This window comes from Lagenorhynchus albirostris, chromosome 4, assembly GCF_949774975.1.
Source record: "Lagenorhynchus albirostris chromosome 4, mLagAlb1.1, whole genome shotgun sequence".
NCBI classification, from domain to species: domain Eukaryota; kingdom Metazoa; phylum Chordata; class Mammalia; order Artiodactyla; family Delphinidae; genus Lagenorhynchus; species Lagenorhynchus albirostris.
Genome location: NC_083098.1, coordinates 33,075,639 through 33,097,572, shown reverse-complemented (window position 1 = coordinate 33,097,572; position 21,934 = coordinate 33,075,639). Strand labels below are relative to the sequence as shown.

The 21,934-nt window shown below is 40.5% G+C and overlaps 1 protein-coding gene across 1 annotated transcript in view; it reads left to right on the top strand.

Annotated features, from left to right (window-relative positions):
• RNF175 (ring finger protein 175) overlaps positions 1 to 21,934 on the top strand; it is a 76,187-nt gene that overhangs the window by 46,652 nt on the left and 7,601 nt on the right. The window contains 4 exon segments of the mRNA XM_060147025.1: positions 6,577 to 6,684; positions 11,010 to 11,133; positions 15,472 to 15,602; positions 18,798 to 18,899. Coding sequence (XP_060003008.1) covers positions 6,577 to 6,684; positions 11,010 to 11,133; positions 15,472 to 15,602; positions 18,798 to 18,899 — 465 coding nt within the window.

Here is a 21,934-nt window from a genome sequence, read left to right as displayed (position 1 = left end):
ACATTTAAAGAAGAGTTAGTACTAATCCTTCTCAAACTATTCCAAAAAATTAAAGAGGAAGGAACACTCTCAAACTCAATCTACAAGGCTAGTAATACCCTGATACCAAAACCAGACAAAAACACTACCAAAAAAGAAAATTACAGGCCGATATCCTTGATGATCATAGATGTAAATATCTTCAAAAAATATTAGGAAACCAAATTCAACAATACATTAAAAGGATCATACACCATGATCAAGTGGGATTTATTCCAGGGATGCAAGGACAGTTCAGCATCCACAGATCAATCAACATGATACACCACATTAACAAAACAAAGGATAAAAATCACATGATCATCTCAATGGGTTCAGAAAAGGCATTTGACAAAATTCAACATTGATTTATGATAAAAACTCTCAACAAAGTGGGTATAGAGGGAACATACCTTAACATACTAAATTCCATTTATGACAAACCCACAGCTAACATCATACTCAACAGTGATAATCTGGACACTTCTCCTCTAAGATCAGGAACAAGACAAGGATGTCCACTCTCATCACTTTTATTCAACATATTGATAGTTTTGGAAGTCCTAGCCACAGCAATCAGAGGAGTAAAAGAAATAAAAGGAATCTAAATTTGAAAGGAAGAGGTAAAACTGTCACTGTTTGCAGATGACATGATACTATACATAGAAAATCCTAAAGATGTCACCAGAAAAATACTAGAGCTCATTAATGAATTTGGTAAAGTTGCAGGATATAAAATTAATACAAAGAAATCTGTTGCATTTCTATACATTAACAATGAACTAGCAGATATAGAAATTAAGGAAACAATCCCACTTATCATAGCATCAAAAAGAATAAAATACCTAGGAATAACCTACCTAAGGAGGTAAAAGACCTATAGTCAGAAAATTGTAAGACACTGATAAGAGAAATTGAAGATGACACAAATAGATATACTGGGCTTATGGATTGGAAGAATTAATATTGGCAATTAATAAGGCAATCTACAGATTCAATGCAATTCCTATTAAAATACCAATGGCATTTTTCACAAACAGTCCTAGAATTTGTATGGAATCACAAAAGACCCCAAATGGCCAAAACAATCTTGAGAAAGAAGAACTGAGCTGGAGGTATCACACTCCCTGATTTCAAACCATACTACAAAGCTATAGCAATCAAAACAGTATGGTACTGGCACAGAAACAGACACTTAGATCAGTGGAACAGAATAGAGAGTCCAGAAATAAACCCATGCTAATATGGTCAATTAGTCTACAATAAAGGAGGCAAGAATATACAATGGTAAAAAGACAGTCTCTTCAGTAAATGGCACTGGGAAAAGTGAACAGCTACATGTAAAAGAATGAAACTAGACCATTTTCTTACACTATATACAAAAATAAACTCAAAATGGATTGACGGTTTAAATTTAAGACCTGAAACCATAAAAATCCTAGAAGAAAACATAGGCAGTATGCTCTTTGACATCAGTTTTTGCAGTATTTTTTTGATCTGTCTCCTCAGGCAAGGACAACAAAAGCAAAAATAAACAAATGGGACCACATCAAACTAAAAAGCTTTTGCACAGCAATGGAAACTATTAAAAATGAAAAGGTAACCTAGTGCATGGGAGAAGATATTTGCAAATGATATGTTCAATAAGGGGTTAATCTCCAAATATATAAAGAACTCATACAACTCTATCAAAAACCAACAATCCATTTCAAAAGTGGGCTAAGGACATGAATAGACATTTTTCCAAAGAAGACATACAGATGGCCAACAGGCACATGAAAAGATGCTCAACATCAATCATCAGGGAAATGCAAATCAAAACCATAATGAGATATTATCTCACACATATCAAATGGCTATTATCAAAAAGACAAGAAGTAATAAGTGTTGGCAAGAATGTGAAGAAAAGGGAACCCTTGTGCACTGTGGGTGGGACTGTAAACTGGTGGAGCCACTATGGAAAACAGTATGGAGGTTCTTTAAAAAAATGTTTAAATACAATTGCCTTACCACCCAGCAATTCCTCTTTTGGGTATTTAACCAAAGAAAACAAAAACACTAATTTAAAAACATGTGTGCTCCCCCATGTTCATGGCAGCATTTACAATAGCCAATATATGGAAGCAGCCTAGGTGTCCATCAATAGCTGAATGGATAAAGAAGATAGGGTATATACCCACAATGGAATATTACTCAGCCATTGAAATTATCAAAGTTTGCATTTTGATTGGACAACATGGATGGACCTACAGGGTGTTATACTAAGTTTAAAAGTCAGACAAAGACAAATACCATATATTACTTATATGTGGAATGTAAAACCAAACAAACAAATGAAAAAACATAACCAAACAGAGTCATAGATACAGAGGACAAACTAGTGGTTGCCACAGGGGAAGGGAGTGGAGGAATGGGTGAAATAGGTGAAAGGAATTAAGAAGTACAAACTTTGGGACTTCCCTGGTGGTCCAGTGGTAAAGAATCCATCTTACAATGCAGGGGATGCAGGTTTGATCCCTGGTTGGGGAACTAAGATCCCACATACCTCGAGGCAACTAAGCCTGCATGCCACAACTACAGATCCCACACACCTTGGAGCCTGCACGTCACAACTAGAAAAGAGGAAAACCTGCTCGCCACTAGAGAGAAGCCCATGTACCACAATGAAGAGGCCTCGCACTTCAACAAAAGATCCTGCATGCCTCAATGAAGATTCCATGTGCCACAGCTATGTCCCGAGGCAGCCAAAATTAAAAATAAATTAAATAATTTTTTAAAAAAGAAGTACAAATTTCACGTTATAAAGTAAGTAAGTTACAGGAATGCAATGTACAGGCATACCTTTTGCGTCGGGTTCCAGACCACTGCAATAAAGTGAATTTCACAATAGAGTGAGTCACACAAGTTTTCTGGTTCCCCAGTGCACATAAAAGTTTACACTATATATGCTTACACTATACTGTAGCCTATTAAGTGTGCGATAGAAATATATTCAAAAAACGATGTACATACCTTAATTTTTAAATATGTATTGCTAAAATGTGCTAACCATTATCTGAGCCTTCAGCAAGTTGTACTCTTGTTGCTGGCGGAGGGTCTTGCCTCCATGTTGGTGGCTGCTGACTGATCAGGGTGGTGGCCACTGAAGGCTGGGGCTGCTGTGGCTATTTCTTAAAATAAGACAGCGAAGTCTGCCTCATCGATTGACTCTTTCATGGACGATTTCTCTGCAGCATGTGGTGCTGTTTGATAGCATTTTACGCACATATAACTTCTCTCAAAATTGGAGTCAGTCCTCTCACACCCTGCTGCTGCTTCATCAACTGAGTTTATGTAATATTCCAAATCCTTTGCTGTCATTTGAACAGTCTTCACAGCATCTTCACCAGGAGAAGTTTCCATCTAAAGAAACCACTTTCTTTGTTCATCCACATGAAGCAATTCCTCATTTATTCAAATTTTATCAGGAGATTGCAGGAATTTGGTTGCATCTTCAAGTTCCACATCGAATTCTAGTTCTCTTGCTATCTCCACCACCTCTGCAGTTCCTTCTTCCACTGAAGTCTTGAACTCCTCAAAGTCATCCATGAGGGTTGGAATCAGCTTCTTCCAAACTCCTGTCAATGCTGATATTTTTACCTGTTCCCATGAATCACAAGTATTCTTAACGGCATTTAGAATGGTGAATCCTTTCCAGAAAGTTTTTTATTTACTTTGCCCAGATCCATCAGAAGAATCACTATTAATGACAGCTATAGCCTTACGAAATGTACTTCTTAAAAAATAAGAATTGAAAATTGAAATTGGTCCTCGATTCATGGGCTGAAGAATCGATATTGTATTAGTAGGCATAAAAGCATTAATCTCATTGTCCATCTCTATCAGAACTCTTGAGTGACCAGGTGTGTTGTCAATGAGCAGTAATATTTTGAATCTTTTTTTCTGAGGAGTACTAAGTATTCAGTAAACCTTGTTGCAATCAGATGTGCTGCCATGTAGGCTTTGTTGTTCCATTTATAGAGCAGAGGCAGAATAGACTGAGCATAACTCTTCAGGGCCCTAGGATTTTCAGAATGGTAGATGAGCATTGTCTTCGACTTAAAGTCACCAGCTACATTAAACCCTAACAAGAGTGTCAGCTTGTCCTTTGAAGCTTTGAAGCCAGGCATTGACTTCTCTTCTCTAGCTGTGAAAGTCCTAGAAGGCATCTTCCAACAGAAAGCTGTTTTGTCCACATTGAAAATCCGTTGTTTAGTGCAGCCACCGTCATTAATTATCTTAGCTAGATCTTCTGGATAACTTGCTGCAGCTTCCTGGTGCAACAGCACTTGCTGCTTCACCTTGCTCTTTTGTGTTACAGAGCTAGCGTCTTTCTTTAAATCTTATGAACCAACCTCTGCTAGCCTCAAACTTTTCTTCTGCAGCTTCTTCACGTCTCTCAGGCTTCAGGGAATTGAAGGGAGTTAGGGCCTTGCTCTGGATTAGGCTTTGGCTTAAGAGAACGTAGTGGCTGGTTTGATCCTCTATCCAGACCAATAAAACTTTCTCCACATCAGCAATAAGGCTGTTTCACTTTCATTTCTGTGTTCACTGGAGCAGCACTTTTAAATTCCTTCAAGTACTTTTCCTTTGTATCCACAACTTGGCTCGCTGTTTGGTGCAAGAGGCCTAGCTCTCAGCCTGCTTCTGCTTTGACATGCCTGCCTCACTATGCTTAACCATTTCTAGCTTCTGATTTAAAGTGAGAGGCACGCAACGCTTCCTTTCACTTGAACACTGGGACCACTGTAGGGTTATTAATTGGCCTGATTTCAATATTGTTGTGTCCCAGGGAACAGGGAGGCCTGAGAAGAGGGAGAGAGATGGGGGAATGACCAGTTGATGGAACAGTCAGAACACACTGCGTTTATCAATTAAGTTTGCCATCTTACATGGGTGTGGTTTGTGGTGCCCCAAAACAATGACAATAGTAACATCAAAGATCACTGATCACAGATAACCATTACAAATATAATAATAATGAAAAAGTTTGAAATATTGCAAGAATTGCCAAAATGTGACACATAGACATGAAGTGAGCAAAAGCTGTTGGAAAAATGGCACCAACAGACTTGATTGACACAGGGTTGCCACAAACCTTCAACTTGTAAAAACAAACAAACAAAAAAAACCCCGCAGTATCTGCAAAGTGCAATAAAGCGAGGTCTGCCTGTATAGTTGATAATATAGTAATAACTTTGTATTGTGATAGATGGTAACCAGACTTATGGTGGTGATCATTTCGTAATGCATAAAAATGTCAACTCACTATGTTGTACACCTGAAACTAATAAATATCATAAGTCGACTATACTTCAATAAAAATTTTTAAAAAATAAATAACGCTGAAACATTGCATCAGTAATACCATAGAACATAAGCATTTGGTGCAATGTCTCCAACAGGGAGGAAGTTGGGGAAGGTGAGAGTTGGGGACAGGGCTCCAGGGGTCAGAGGTAAAAGGGGGGGGCCAGGTCTTTCGAGGGAGACTCTGAATGAAGTTTGGGGTGAAATGCAGGAGAGGGGCTTCAAGAGGATGAGGAGCGAACAGGGCCCCCTGCCATTGTTCACCCTTGTGTGCAATGTGCCAGCACCCCCTATCTTCTCTGGGCACCAAGCCTGGGGCCCCCAGCCCTCCTCCTTCCACCCTCTCTTCTTGTTCCAGTGGGAAGAGTCCTTGTACCACGGTGTCCCAGGAATGGAGCTGTGCCTCCATCCTCTTCCCACATTCTCTCAGGCACAAATCAGCCGTGTGGCCTTTCTGTAGTTTTTCTAAGGGCTTTTACTGCCTGGAATGAGGGAAATGAACAGGGTACACGGCTCCTTCTAGATCATCTCCACTCTTGCCCTCATTCTCTATACTCTTCCTTCTCCACTTGGACCCTGTGGGAAGAGGGAAAGGCCTTAGAAGTCATCATGGTGAGTGTGGGACACACAAAGGACCCATCCACATAGCAGAAAAAACAAGTCGGAAGCACTCTTGCTCCAGGACTGGGGGGTGGGGTGCTGTTTGAGTGGAGAGGCGATGGGGTGAGGGCTGGTGATGTCTGCCCTGGGGCTGGGGCAGCAGGAGGGAAGAGAAACTCCTGGGGGTCTCCCCTCTAGACTTCTCTTCCCATCTTTTGCTTGCCTCCAAAGTACTCCTGCCAAAACCACTCTAAGCTAACCTAGGGCCAAATGGGAAAAGGAGGAGAGGAAGGTAGGCAGGGTCCCATATAGAATAACCAGTCCTGAAGGCCATTTTTACATGAGGAACAAAAATAAGTCACAATGAATTTACATATGCATATACAGAGAAACACATGTGCATGATAGTACTGTTTATATACTGCTTGTTGATAGTGTATTAAAACTCGAGATAATTACGGGGTTTAGCTGATATAATATACTCATGTTCTGTATATTGCATAATGAATAGTATTTTAGAAACTAAAAATTGACTTATAACAATGTTCTAAAAAGGTAAAATATTTTATAGTACATCGTGTTTTGTGCTTCTCCCCATTTTTTACTCCACAGATTGGTCTACAAATGGTTTCTTCTCATACAAAAAGTCAGCTGTGCATTTGGTGCTGTGGGTTATTTGGCTATCATGTTTACAATGTGTGGATTCAATTTATTTTTCAAGTAAGTATCTCCAATTAAGACATTCATATCTCCAAGCACTTGCTTATAACATTCACCTGGTCGAGTTCTCTGTCTCTGGAAGCCACGTTTGGCCCTACACTTTTCCATGCACACGTTGTTTATAGGCCTATCATTGGTATCGTAGATATCACTGGGGAAAACCAGGAGAAAAGGAAGAGAAAACCCACAGATTTAAAAGTTTTGCAAAAATTATAAGCTTTAAAGAGAATCTATACGTGGTCTATAAGTTTAAAAGATCACCATTAAAAGCAGGCTGACAGGGCTTCCCTGGTGGCGCAATGGTTAAGAACCCACCTGACAATGCAGGGGACATGGGTTCGAGCCCTGGTCCAGGAAGATCCCACATGCCGCGGAGCAACTAAGCCTGTGCGCCACAACTACAGAGCCTCCACTCTAGAGACCATGAGCCACAACTACTGAAGCCTGCACGCCTAGAGCCCCTGCTCTGCAGCAAGAGAAGCCACCCAATGAGAAGCCCACGCACTGCAATGAAGAGTAGCACCCGATCACCGCAACTAGAGAAAAGCCCGCGTGCAGCAACAAAGACCCAATGCAGCCAAATAAATAAATAAATTTAAACAAACAAACAAAAAAGTAGGCTGACATTTATGGTAAAGTAGTTCTTACTGAACTACAAATTTCCCTTCCACAAAATCCTGAAGTGTCATTTCCTTCTATAGATCTTCTTCCTTAAAAACCTCTAGAAGTATGCTATCCAATACAGTAGCCACTAGCCTATGTAGCTACGGAGCACTTAAATTATGACATAAGAGGTGCTGTAAGTCTAAAATACACACTGGATTTCAAAGACAGCATAAGAAAATAATTCTTCTATCGATTATATGCTGAGATGATAGTACTCTGGATGTATTGGTGAAATTATTTCATGTGTTTCTTTTTATCTTTTTAGTGTGGCTACAAGAAAACTTTTAATTTTGTCCAATCTATATTTCCACTGGACAGCACTGCTCTAGAATTTTGTTTCTGGTATCCATGAAATCCCTTTTGCTGGGAGCAGTTAGGAAAAGAGGAAACTGAGTACTGAAACTTTCACTGAAAGAGAGGTGAAGAGATAAAAAAACAAGAAAGTTTAAGGAGAAATAAAGGAAATTGGGATAATAATATCTATGACTCAGAACCGTGTTCCCATTGCGAAGATGGTTGCTGAGATGTGCTACGGGTGAGGGTCTCACAGGCAGAGCTGAGGCTGTGTAATCAACCTATGTCCTAGAAAGGGAATGTAAGAAATACTGCACAGCCATGGAAAACATGTCAAATGAAAAATTTCCTGGAAGATCTGTCACATCAAAGTTACTCTAAATCTCTAGGACCTTAACAAAAATTCAGAGGCAGAGGCCAGCAACTCTTAACTCATAAAATAAGGAAGACAGGGCTTCCCTGGTGGTGCAGTGTTTAAGAATCCACCTGCCAATGTAGGTGACACGGGTTCGAGCCCTGGTCCAGGAAGATCCCACATGCCGTGGAGCAACTAAGCCCGTGCACCACCACTACTGAGCCTGTGCTCTAGAGCCTGCGAGCCACAACTACTGAGCCCACATGCCACAACTACTGAAGCCTGCACACCTAAAGCCTATGTTCTGCAACAAGAGAAGCCACCTCAATGAGAAGCCCGTGCGCCGCAACGAAGAGTAGCTGCAACTAGAGAAAGCCCGCGTGCAGCAATGAAGACCCAACACAGCCAAAAATAAAATAAATTTTAAAAACTACTTTAAAAAATAATAATAATAAATAAATAAAATAAGGAAGACAATCAGATGGAGAGCCAGCCCTGGGAAGAAGGGCTCTTCCTATGGCAACATAGAAATCTGATTTTATAAGTATTTCATGAAACTTTCAGAGCGGGAATTCCTACCATTCTCTAGCAGGAAAGGGATAGAAAATAACTGTACAGATCTATTATTATTAGTTTAAGCTATAGAAAGACACGGATTTATTTTTTCAGCATACTGTCTGTATTACTTTAATGAATGTAAAAGTATTCATAAGGACTTTTATGAAGTTACTTGGGAATAGAGTTGCCCCAAGATTATTATCCATATAATTTTAAGATCCTTAACCAGGAATTCTCCTATAGTGAGGCATTCAAAGAATCTAACCCTTCAGATGGGAAGGAACTATTTTTTTCACTACTAATTTTTGTTGAGCATTATGGTATTAAGATTCTTTTCTGTGGAACCACGAGTTCATTGCTACACTTTTTATCAATTAGATTATAAATACATGCTCCCCTGGGTATGGAGGGAAAGTCATCTTCATTCTTTCTCACTGCCCCAATTCTCAAATATTGAAAGGATGAAACCACCCGCTGTGTTGGAATTCCCGGTTCGCATTACCAAAAGATGGCTGCCCTCTAGGTCTACACAGCTCTCTGCCTTTACCATTTCCTCCTCAAATTAAGAGTACAAAAACTGCCAGAAGAAGGTTCCAGAGACAGATTTCCCAACGCCTCTCCTCTCTCCACTTCCTTCCCAACTCAGTCAGACCCACCTACATCCATTGCTAGTATTTGAGACTGTTTACAGAGATAGCACATCAAAAGCGCAATGATTAAGATCCAGACATTACATTAGAAGCTAATCATTTACTTTCTTTTTGAATTTTTTTAAGACAGCACGTTCTTATTAGTTATCTATTTTATATGTATTAGTATATATAGGTCAATCCCAATCTCCCAATTCATCCCACCACCACCAATCCCCCCCTGCCCCCGCTTTCCCCCCTTGGTGTCTATACGTTTGTTCTCTACATCTGTGTCTCTATTTCTGCCTTGCAAAACTGTTCATCTGAACCATTTTTCTAGATTCCACATATATGCATTAATGTACAATATTTGTTTTTCTCTTTCTGACTTACTTCACTCTGTATGACAGTCTCTAGGTCCATCCATGTCTCTACAAATGACCTAACAGAATATTACTTATGGCTGAGTAATATTCCATTGTATATATGTAACATATCTTCTTTATCCATTCTTCTTCTGTCAATGGGCATTTAGGTTTCTTCCATGACCTGGCTATTGTAAAGAGTGTTGCAATGAACATTTGGGTGCATGTGTCTTTTTAAATTATGGTTTTCTCTGGGTATATGCCCAGTAGTGGGATTGCTGCGTCATATGGTAGTCCTATTTTCAGTTTTTTAAGGAACCTCCATACTGTTCTCCATAGTGGCTGTATCAATTTACATTCCCACCAACAGTGCGTGAGGGTTCCCTTTTCTCCACACCCTCTCCAGCATTTGTTGTTTGTAGATTTTCTGATGATGCCCATTCTAACTGGTGTGAGGTGATATAATCATTTACTTTTTAAAGAAACATTTACCTTTAAAAAAGAAATAGGGGTTGTCATAGAGAATCCTAGTGCATTTGAAATATGATCCAACTTGCAAAAAATTTTTTTTATTAACACACGGCAACCACGGCATAGCAGCAAAGGGCATCAAAATTTGCGCTTGATTCCTGGTTTCATTTTGTACCATTTGTCATGTTAATCAAATCACTTTTTCTAAGTCTCAGTTTTTTCAAAGGTAAATTGGGGATAATAATATCTATCTCAAATATTTTTAGGAAAGATAAAGTATTTGAAAGCATTCTGTAAAATCTAAGTTTGATAGCAGGGATTCTCAACCCTAGATGCTGCCCCGACCTCACCCCCGGCCACTTAAATTAGAGCCCCTGAAAGTGGGCTCGTGTATCAGTATATGTTTAAATCTCCCCCAGGTGATTCCAATCTACAATTAGGGCTGAGAATCATTGGACTATTAAAGAGGTTCCTAATGTTAGTGGACCACTGCAATCACCTGGTGTCTGTAGAGCCTCCAAAAATATTGCTGCCCAGGCCCCACCCCCAGAAAGCCTGATGTAATTGGCCCAGGGTGCAGCCTGGGGATGGAGGTTTTTACAAGCTGCCCAGGTTTTTCTACACGCAGCCAAGCTTGAGAACTGCTGGTTAGAGTTGGCTTGTCTCAGCACTGCAGTCCTAAGAAGCCTTTAAACATTCTCAATAATGACTTTGTCCACTTAGCCCTGAGTAGTAAAATTTGAATGGAATTGAGAGAATTTTAAATTCTTTCATTAAAAAAAAATTAAACAAATAAGTGGGGGGAAATACCACCAAGGCTCTGTCAGATACCATGGCAGGAAATACTGGGTTGGCCAAAAAGTTCGTTTGGGGTTTTTGACCAATCCAAATGAACTTTTTGGCCAACCCAATACTTTCCAAGCTGCAGCCCTCACCCATCCCCACAAATGCCACATCCTTACATCCCTTCACTGTTGTTCTCAATAGAATCAAGGCTAGAGATTCCATGGATTTTGGCATCATGCCCTCGTTCTATGGCCTCTACTATGGAGTAATGAGGATAGACTTTGCAGAGATCTGCTCAGTTTACATGGCTTCTACTATAGGGGAAGCGTTGCTTTCATTCTTTGAAATCATTTATGGTACATGGAAAAATGGTCTCATCTTACACATTTGCATCCATTTTCAAAAATAGAAAGTCTTTTTTGGTTCTGTCAGCCCAACTGCTCCCTGGATTCTCCTGGCATCAGATTATCTGAAAGTAACCATGTCTAGCGTACTCCAATTGCCAACATATAAAGGATTAGTAAAAAATCAGCAATAACAAAAACACTTGATCTCTGCTAATGCAAATAAAAGTCATATTTTATGCACATAAAACACTTTAGAATCAACCAATGCCTCATCATAAAGATATGATGTTATCATTATCATTATACAGCAGTTATCATTATACAGCATTTGAAGAAGTAGAAGACAAAAAAAGTGTGCTAAATGTATTCTAACTGTAATATTCTTCCCTGGAATTTAAAAAAATCCCTAGTAGTTTTTTTTTTAACTCTCTTAAAATTAAAACTCAGAATGGACATACTTTCTGGTTAGATGGATTCCAGATTCAGATATTAGGAGTATCCATCTGTGTCTAACACATGCACATCTCTTAAAAGCTTGCATACCAAGGGCTCCAGGGAAGACCCAGTGGTTTCAGAAATTCCACATCTCTGCCCTCTACCAGTCTTTTGGTACACAGCCAGATGTAAAATGGAAAAACCAGTGTGAGTGGCAAGAGAAGAGTGAACTTCTGGACTGTTGTTCTCCCTCTCTTTATGGGACAGGACTGAGTAAACAAGACCTTGACTTCACCCCCCATCTCTGTAGGCTCCATCTTACTCTTTTCCTAGAGCCTGGAATCCAACTTCTATAGTGAAATTCTGGAATTGCCCTGCCATGTGTAATCTTTGAGACAACTGCCTTTCTTATAAGGTTTAAGGTGAACACAGGAGGGAGCATTTTTGCTCCTACTTCCTCCAACAAAAACCAGAGCCATCCCCCCTCTAAAAAATTCCCAAAGCCTCTTGTGCTTGTTTAGGGACAGGAGAGGAAGAGAAGAGTTGTATGTCCTCTGTTCGCCAGTGAACCAGGAAGAAGAGACTTAACCTGGCAAGACAACCAAGTCTTTAAGCACCAACATCCTGGAGATTTCTCACCTGACCCCACCCCACCAGTCTTCAACATCTTGTCATCTCCTGTCATCCTCTTTCCAACCACCAGAGACATAAAAACCCCTGCCTCGAGCCATTGGCACAGCCATCTGTGACTTAAACTGATGGGGTGTGTGTGTGTGTGTGTGCGTGTGTGCACACTTGTGACAGAGGTAAAGAGGAAGCAAAGGATGAGCACTCTCCATTCTCACCCCAGCGCCCAAGCCCCACACTAATTGTCAGACTCTGGGAGTGGAGCCAGTGCATCTGCTTTGTTTTAAAAGCTCCCTAGGAAAAGGAATGAGCTATTAAGCCATGCCAAACTTGGATGAATTGTAAATATATATTGCTAAGTGAAAGAAGCCAGCCTGAAAAGGCTACATACTACACGACTCCACTTCTATGACAATTTGAAAAAGGTACAGCTATGGAGATGCTAAAGAGATCTGTGGTTGCCAGGGGGTTAGGGAGGGAGCAGGGTTGAATGTGTGAAGCACAGGTTATTTGTTAGGGTGGTGAAGTTATTCTGTGTGATACTCTAAAGGTGAATACATGACACTATGCATTTGTCAAAATCAACAGTATTTTATAGTGGAAAGGGTAAACCTAATGTATGCAAATCTTAAGAAATCATTTAGGATGTCAGGGAATGCCAGGATAGAATGTAGACTGTGACAAAAGAGTTCAACTATATTACAAATGTATGAAATAACCTCACTGAAGGGGGTGGGGGGAAAGTGCTGACCTAAGTCACTTTGAAATGAGTGGAGATCTAAGATTAAAAGCAAAAGGAACTATACATAAGCACTGTATGCTAGTTCATAAAGTAGTTTCCCTCAGGGCTATGGGTTAACTATTTTGATACCACTATACATGTATTCTGGAATTGGACTACCAAGTAAATGGAAGACCAATTGTGGGAGCTACATTTCTTACTCTCAGAAGCTTACATACAAGCAAGGAGAAAAGGCTAGAATTATCTATGTAGTAATGGATGAGTCAAAGACATCAATCTGAACTCATGTTTAGCTTAATGTATCTTAATGTAGATGATACATATAGAAATATTTATAGATATGTGTATACACATGGGTTAGTATATACAGACATATTTCCTTGCTCTGTCAGCTATGAAGCCCTAGAAGCAATGACACCTCAGTAGCATTGAGCACACTGAGTACCCAGATCTTGGTTTCTAATACCATTCTATAATAAGGGGAAGCAGTGCTTCCTGGAAAGATGACTGACTCTGATCTTGGCAGGGAATATACAATATGAGCCTGGAGTATCTTGTAGTGTCAGAAAGTAAGGAAGTGCTCAAAAAAAACCCCATACAAGAAAAACCCACAATGATGGGGATATGTCAAAGAGACACAGAAGCCAACTAAAAGAGAGCCCAATGGCCAAAGCTGAAACAATTTGAGCAACACAATGGTAGGTAGTAGTAGTAGTAATAGTATTGGGTTATAACTCAAAGTATAGAATAAATATCCATGAGTCCATAGTGACATAAATAAATGATTGGATAGATAAATAAATTAAATAAATAGAGGAGAATAGACAAATCTCCTATGCAGAAGAATTCCACATAATTTATGTAGATACTCCACCCTTAAGAAGCTTGTGTGGTTAAATGTTATGTGTCAACTTGACTAGGCTCTGGCGTCCAGTTGTTTGATCAAACACCAGTCTACGTGTTGCTTTGAATGTATTTTGTAGATATGATTAAATTTAAGGGAAAGAAAGTACCCTTGAAAATATGGATGGGTCTTAGCTAATCAGTCGAAGGCCTTAAGGGCAAAAACTGAAGTTTCTCTGAGAAGAAGGAATACTGCCTTAAGTCTGAAATAACTCTTTGCAGAGTTTACAGCCTGCTAGCCTACCCTCCAGGTTTCAGACTTCCCAGCTCCGAGTCTTTAAAATGAGTCTCTCTCTCCCTCTCCCTCCCTCCCTCCCTCTCTCTCTCTCTCTTTCTCTGTCTCTCCACATACACACACACACTCATGCATATCCTATCAGTTCCATTTCTCTGGAGAACGCTGACTAATACAGAGGTGGAGCATAACTTACAACTTCCCACTCCTTAAGTGTGGGCTACTCATGGTGATGACGACTTCCTTCCAAAGAGTACAGTATAAAAGGAAGTAAAAGAATGAGTAGCTTTATAGTGGAGAAATTTGACAACCACTACCTCAAGCTAGGTGATCTAGGTCAACATCAACAGGGACGTCATGTTGACGGCATGTACCCTTGCTACGGTGTGGTAGGAATGGCACTTACCTCTGTTATCTTCCTCCCTAAAACCATAACCCCAGTGGAACCAAGAGAAGAAACATCAGCTAAATTCCAAGTGAAGGACATTCTACAAAATACCTGCCTCCAAAACTCTCAAAGTCAGAAGGAAACCAAAGTCTGAGAAACTGCCAAAGCTGAGAGGAGCCCAAGGAGACATGATAATTAATGGTATCCTAGGTGGGGTTTTGAAACAAAATAAGGACATTAAGGGAAAACCAAGTAAAGTATACACTTTATTTCATAATAAGGTATCAATGTTGGCTCATTAATTGTGACAAATGTACCATACTGATGTAAGATGTCACTGATAGGGGAAACTTGGTATGGGAACTCTGTACTATCTTCGTATCTTTAAGTTTAAAGCTATTATAAAATACATATTTTATTTTTAAAGGAGCTTCTGAGACATTCTAATGTGCTGCTAATGTTGAGAATCACTCCTCATCCGCAGCCCTGGGGAGACGCAGTGTCTTAAATTAGGGTTCCAGATGCATTGCCTTCTAATGGGATTAGTCTGTGTGCTCCGTATAATCACTTGGGATTATATTAAAATTTTAATTATATTAAAATTAATTAAAAGATACATAGATGCCTGGGTTTACTCCAGATCTATGAATCAGAGTCTCCAGGAAAATAAAGGGAAGGGTCAGGCTCTGGGTGAACTTAAAAAGCTTCCCGTGTGAGTCTGCACTTACAGCTCTGGATAAAAACTGTTCCTCTCAAAGGATTCCTTGGTGGGGAGGTTAGGTAGTTACAATTAGCGATGTGCTTTGGGTCCATTTGGGGTGCAGTGGGGTTTTGCCTAGAAAAACCCCACAGTAGCATTGTCCCTATGGGAAAAAGTGTTTCAAGTTCTAAACCACCAGAGAAACAGTAAAGACTATGTTCCCAAGCCTGGCAGTGGCTTCCCTGTGTTCCGAGAATGGTGTTGCTCTGTGCCTTTCCCCCAACAGTTCTACAGAGTCAGTGGGATGCCCACCAGGAGCTCGTCAGACGACATCGGTGCCGCCTGTGGGCAGATCACCGTGGTGCTCAATGAAGAAGGACTCACTGAAAACACCTACCAGCTTTCGTGCAAGCATGTGTATCCTTTCCATGGGAGACCCTTTGGTCTTTATCAAGCCAGTGCCAGGAGGCAGTTTTCAGATAATCTGTGTCAGGCATGGGAGATAGCCAGTCAGGGAAGACTGTCTCATCACTTCCCTCCTCCTTCCTTTTCTCCCCTTACCCCCACCCTCTGCCTTGCTTAACGCTCATCCCCAAACCCCAAGCCTTTATCCTCCCATCCATCTTCTTTTTGAGACTTTCTGGCAATCCCTCCTCCAGTAATTTCTTTTTCAAAAACGAATCTTCATGCCACACAGACAGGAGGGCTGCAGCATCTGTGCAGAGGCTGGCTGGGAAAGCTGGTGAAGCTATAAGCAAACAGGTAGCCAAGAAGGACAAGAGAGAGAAAGGGTTGGGGAGTGAAAAACAGAGTGAAGTTTCAGGTGCAGGGAGGAACTCAGGACTCTCCAGGTGGAGCCCGTGTCTGAGTCTCACAGGAACAAGAATGACAAAGCGGTGTTCTTTGCCTGGAAATAATCCTTAGGAACCTGCTTGTGTCAACAGTGGTGATGGGGGAAGCCAAGTATCAGCTTTGGTCTTGAAAAGAGGATAAGGTCACAGGCAGCAGGATACCTTAAGTTACACAAGGAGGGACCAAAACATGAGCACCCAATTCTTGGACTATTTGGTTCCTCTGCCTATGGGCTGTACCCCAAATTGCTGTCTACTGGCTGAGGGATCTTTAGGTATTAGGGACCAGACCAGCCTGTGCCCGGAAACCAGCAACCTCTGGGACTCCAGTAACCGTGAGGAAGATCTCCACTGTGCTGAAAGATACTGAGGTCAAGAACCCAGCAGCCTGTCCTGCCTGAGCAAGTAACTCTGGATACCAGAGTTGTGTTTGCGTTGGCCAACAATCAGTATTTTAATTCTTTTCTTAAGAGAGGGAAGAGAAGGCATCATTTATCTTTATTTTATAGTACAATATCAATTTTATAATATTGCTATGCACTCAGTCGGTTCAAAGCTCTGGCATTATGAGGTGGTTAAACCATCTGTCTTTTGCCTCTGAAGCCCACCTAACTCAATCAGTAATGCCTTAGATGTGCAGCACTCATGATTTGATTCTGTTTAACCTGGACAGATTCCATTTATTCAATCCTGAGAGTCAAAAACTGGACCAGGGCTTCCCTCGTGGCGCAGTGGTTGAGAGTCCGCCTGCCGATGCAGGGAACACGGGCTCGTGCCCAGGTCCGGGAGGATCCCACATGCCTCGGAGCGGCTGGGCCCGTGAGCCATGGCCGCTGAGCCTGCGCGTCCGGAGCCTGTGCTCCGCAATGGAAGAGGCCACAACAGTGAGAGGCCCGCGTACCGCAAAACTAAACTGGACCAAATGCATCTGAAATGTATTATTCCAACATTTAAGTTTTAACATTTTAAGGTGAGAAACACAAAGATACCCCATGTGGAAGTCTATGTGGTTTCTCAGTGTGATACCTTTCCCAAAAAACTATCATTCTTAGTAGAAATTTTCCAAGTCTGGTCCTAGTTTTAAATATGAATTACTTTTCAAATGTTGGAACAGAGCCCCTTCTGCCATTTGCAAGTGGAAGTATTTTCTCTCTCTTCACCTTTAAAAGCCCTTAGGGATTGTTGTACACGTGTGCATATGTAATCGAAAATGTAGTCACCTTTAAATTTGCTTTGCAGGGAGTATTATTAAAGGCCCATTTTAGCATGAGTCATATTAACAAGGAGTGGGCAAACCGGAATCATATTAACAAGGGGGCGGGAATCTGAGTCTTGCTCTGCGGCAATTCTGCCAGTGTGGAAGCTTTGCAGATGAGATTTTGAAGATGAGAGAATATTAAAGAGGAGATGGACATTTCGATGATCGTTCGATGACCCCTGAACTCCATATCTATGTGGAAGATGGGGCTGTACTCCAGCCCTTTTGAATGAAGAGCTGTATGGGTTTTGACTCAGAATCTTTGTTATAATACACTGTATGTTAACCCAAGCATGTTGCAAAAGTGACCCCAACGCCAAGAACGTAAAAGAGTGGGAACACTTAGTTGCACACAGATCTAATATTGAGGAATCATCTACATGGTCTTGACTTGCCTCCGCCTTCATATCCTCCGTCTGTTAGAGAGGGAACATCATTTTTGTTCACACAGGTGTGTAGCAGGCCAGACAGAACATCGTGTGATCTTGATCCAGAAGGCCACACTGGGATCAACAACTGTAGAAATAAATCAACATGATGGATCTCATTGTAATTAATCATTTACCCAAATCTATAAGCTGTGGAACCTGGGGGAAATACATTTGCAAAAGTAATCGGTTTTGAATGATTCATTCAAATACTTGTTCAATAAATAGGCACTTAGGCACTGCTTAATGTGCTGAGCACAGAGATGAATGAGTCATGGTCCCACAGGTAACATATTGCCCAGGAGAGACATGTAAATACACAGAAAGTCATGACACAGAGTGACCTGTGCTCTGTTAAGACTCCGTCCCTGGTGCTGCAGAAAAACATACAGTTCACTGGCAACTTTGGGGCCAAAGGGTCAAACTTTCTGGACAAGGGGTTGTATACAACTGAATCTGTAAATGCCTAGAGTTTTAGATGTTCATTATAGATTTATATTCTATTAAAAATAACCTGCCCCTTATCAGTAATAAAAAGTTGAGAAAAAACTTATGAAGCTAACAGAAATATTTGTACATATTCTTGGCCACAAATAATTTAAATTTGTCTAGTGCCTAAGACAAGTCTGGTTACATACATAGTAGGTAGTGAGTAGGTGCACGAAAAGCTGAATGGAGAGATGCTACAGTAAACACAGAAAAATGCATGATAAGCGAGACAGAGAAATACAATGATCTGTTTACATAAGACATTCCTGTAAAAAAGCATGTCCACATTCTTTTTGTAATTTAATCACAAGAATCGAGTGAGGTAAGAACACATAAGGCCAAGGAGATCAGTAAATTCCTCAGGGTCATAAGTTATTGCAGCTCTGACTCCAGGCTCCTCTGGGACTTGGTGGTTCCCTTGTCCTGCAGAATCTCCCTAAGAGAGTGATGGACACAACTGAGTCATAACCGAGAGCAATTCCCACCTCCACCACTCCGCCCTATGGGTGGGGTCACTTCTATTACATCATCATGAAGCAGACCTTGCCCTTTAATATCCAGAAGCTTCCCTAACAAGATCCCTAAGCTTTCATGAATTCTGCATCCGAGGTTGGTGTATTGTTGGTAAAAAGCAGATGTGCCCTTACTGCAAAGAGAAGGTCGATTTGAAGAGGATGATCAATAACCTGTATCCTTTTTTATAAAGTTATGAAATATTATCTCAAATTTTTTTCTGGTGATGTATTCTTTAAACGTTCCTTATCTTCATTATAGGTACAGCAGAAAACGTTCTGTTCTCCCTAACCACCTTTTTCACAACAATTTTCTGGTTTCTTTTCTCCCCTGTGCCTACATTACCATTCTAGTTAGGAAGTTAAATGCCAAAAAAGATACATTGTACTCTTTATATTCCACATATTCCACTATTAGGGCTTTAGTGGAAATGTGATGGGACATTGCAAAAGATAGGTGAATATATGGAAGGATAAGATAGGTAGGTAGGTAGGTAGATAGACAGACAGACAGACAGACAGACAGACAGACAGATAGATAGATAGATAGATAGATAGATAGATAGATAGATAGATATAGATATAGATAGATAGGCAAACAGATAGAGAGATGATAGGTAACAGGTGGATGGGACGAGTGGGTGGGGAGACAAATAGATTAGAATTGAGGGCTTCCCTGGTGGCGCAGTGGTTGAGAGTCTGCCTGCCGATGCAGGGGACACGGGTTCGTGCCCCTGTCCGGGAGGATCCCACGTGCCGCGGAGCGGCTGGGCCGGTGAGCCATGGCCGCTGAGCCTGCGCGTCCGGAGCCTGTGCTCCGCAACGGGAGAGGCCACAACAGTGAGAGGCACGCATACCGCAAAAAAAAAAAAAAAAAAGAATTGAAATTGTAAAGGCCCCAAATGTGAGCTAGAATAGAAAAGTATTTTGAAGGTGTACCAAATTTTTTTATTTCCAGACATGAGTAGGGGTTTTTCCCCCTGAATTTTGGCTTTTTTAATTCCTTGCTACAGCTCATCTTTTCTTAGGCTTTTTTCCCCTTGCCTTTTATTCTTGTTTGGGATTATGATATTTGGGGATTTTAACATGGATGGATTCGATATATTTTTGGAAATTGGGTGTAGTGTAAATAACAATGACTATTTCTGCTACATGGCTGTAGGTAGAGCAACCTACTTAACTGAGATTCATCTCGGAGCACACACACTTTTTTTTTTTTTAACATCTTTATTGGAGTATAGCTGCTTTACAATGGTGTGTTACTTTCTGCTTTATAACAAACTGAATCAGTTATACATATACATATATCCCTATATCTCTTCCCTCTTGCATCTCCCTCCCTCCCACCCTTCTAGGTGGCTACAAAGCACCGAGCTGATCTCCCTGTGCTGTGCGGCTGCTTCCCACTAGCAATCTATTTTACATTTGGTAGGGTATATATGTGCATGCCACTCTCTCACTTTGTCCCAGTTTACCCTTCCCCCTCCTCATATCCTCAAGTCCATTCTCTAGTAGGTCTGCATCTTTATTCCCATCTTGCCCCTACGTTCTTCATGACCATTTTTTGGTTTGTTTTTTAGATTCCATATATATATGTTAGCATACAGTACTTGTGTTCCTCTTTCTAACTTACTTCACTCTCTATGACAGACTCTAGGTCCATCCACCTCACTACAAATAACTCAATTTCGTTTCCTTTTATGGAGGAGTAACATTCCATTGTATATATGTGCCACATCTTCTTTATCCATTCAAGTCTTGATGGACACTTAGGTTGCTTCCATGTCTTGGCTATTGTAAATAGAGCTGCAATGAACATTGTGGTACATGACTCTTTTTGAATTATGGTTTTCTCAGGGTATATGCCCAGTAGTGAGATTGCTGGGTCGTGCAGTAGTTCTATTTTTAGTTTTCTAAGGAACCTCCATACTGTTCTCCATAGTGGCTGTATCAATTTACATTCCCACCAACAGTGCAAGAGGGTTCCCTTTTCTCCACAACCTCTCCAGCATTTCTTGTTTGTAGATTTTTTGATGATGGCCATTCTGACTGGTGTGCGGTGATAACCTCATTGAAGTTTTGATTTGTATTTCTCGAATAATTAGTGATCTTGAGCATTCTTTCATGTGTTTGTTGGCAATCTGTACATCTTCTTTGGAGAAATGTCTATTTAGGTCTTCTGCCCATTTTTGGATTCGGTTGTTTGTTTTTTTGATATTGAGCTGCATGAGCTGCTTGTAAATTTTGGAGATTAATCCTTCATCAGTTGCTTCATTTGCAAATATTTTCTCCCATTCTGAGGGTTTTTTTTTTTTGTCTTGTTTATGGTTTCCTTTGCTGCACTGAAGCTTTTAAGTCACATTAGGTTCCATTTGTTTATTTTTGTTTTCATTTCTCTAGGAGGTGGGTCAAAAAGGATCTTGATGTGATTTATGTCATAGAGTGTTCTACCTATGTTTTCCTCTAAGAGTTTGATAGTGTCTGGCCTAACATTTCGGTCTTTAATCCATTTTGAGTTTATTTTTGTGTATGGTGTTAGGAAGTGTTCTAATTTCATTCTTTTACATGTAGCTGTCCAGTTTTCCCAACATCGCTTATTGAATACGCTGTCTTTTCTCCATTGTATATTCTTGCTTCCTTTATGAAAGATAAGATGATCATATGTGTGTGGGTTTATCTCTGGGCCTTCTATCCTGTTCCATTGATCTATATTTCGGTTTTTGTGCCAGTACCATACTATCTTGATTACTGTAGCTTTGTAGTATAGTCTGAAGTCCAAGAGCCTGATTCTTCCACCTCCGTTTTTCTTTCTCAAGATTGCTTTGGCTATTCAGGGTCTTTTGTGTTTCCATACAAATTGTGAAATTTTTTGTTCTAGTTCTGTGAAAAATGCCAGTGCTAGTTTGATAGGGATTGCATTGAATCTGTAGATTGCTTTGGGTAGTAGAGTCATTTTCACAATGTTGATTCTTCCAATCCAAGAACATGGTATATCTCTCCATCTATTTGTATCATCTTTAATTTCTTTCATCAGTGTCTTATAATTTTCTGCATACAGGTCTTTTGTCTCCTTAGGTAGGTTTATTCCTAGATATTTTATTCTTTTTGTTGCAGTGGTAAATAGGAGTGTTTTCTTAATTTCACTTTCAGATTTCTCATCATTAGTGTATAGGAATGCCAGAGATTTCTATGCATTGATTTTGTATCCTGC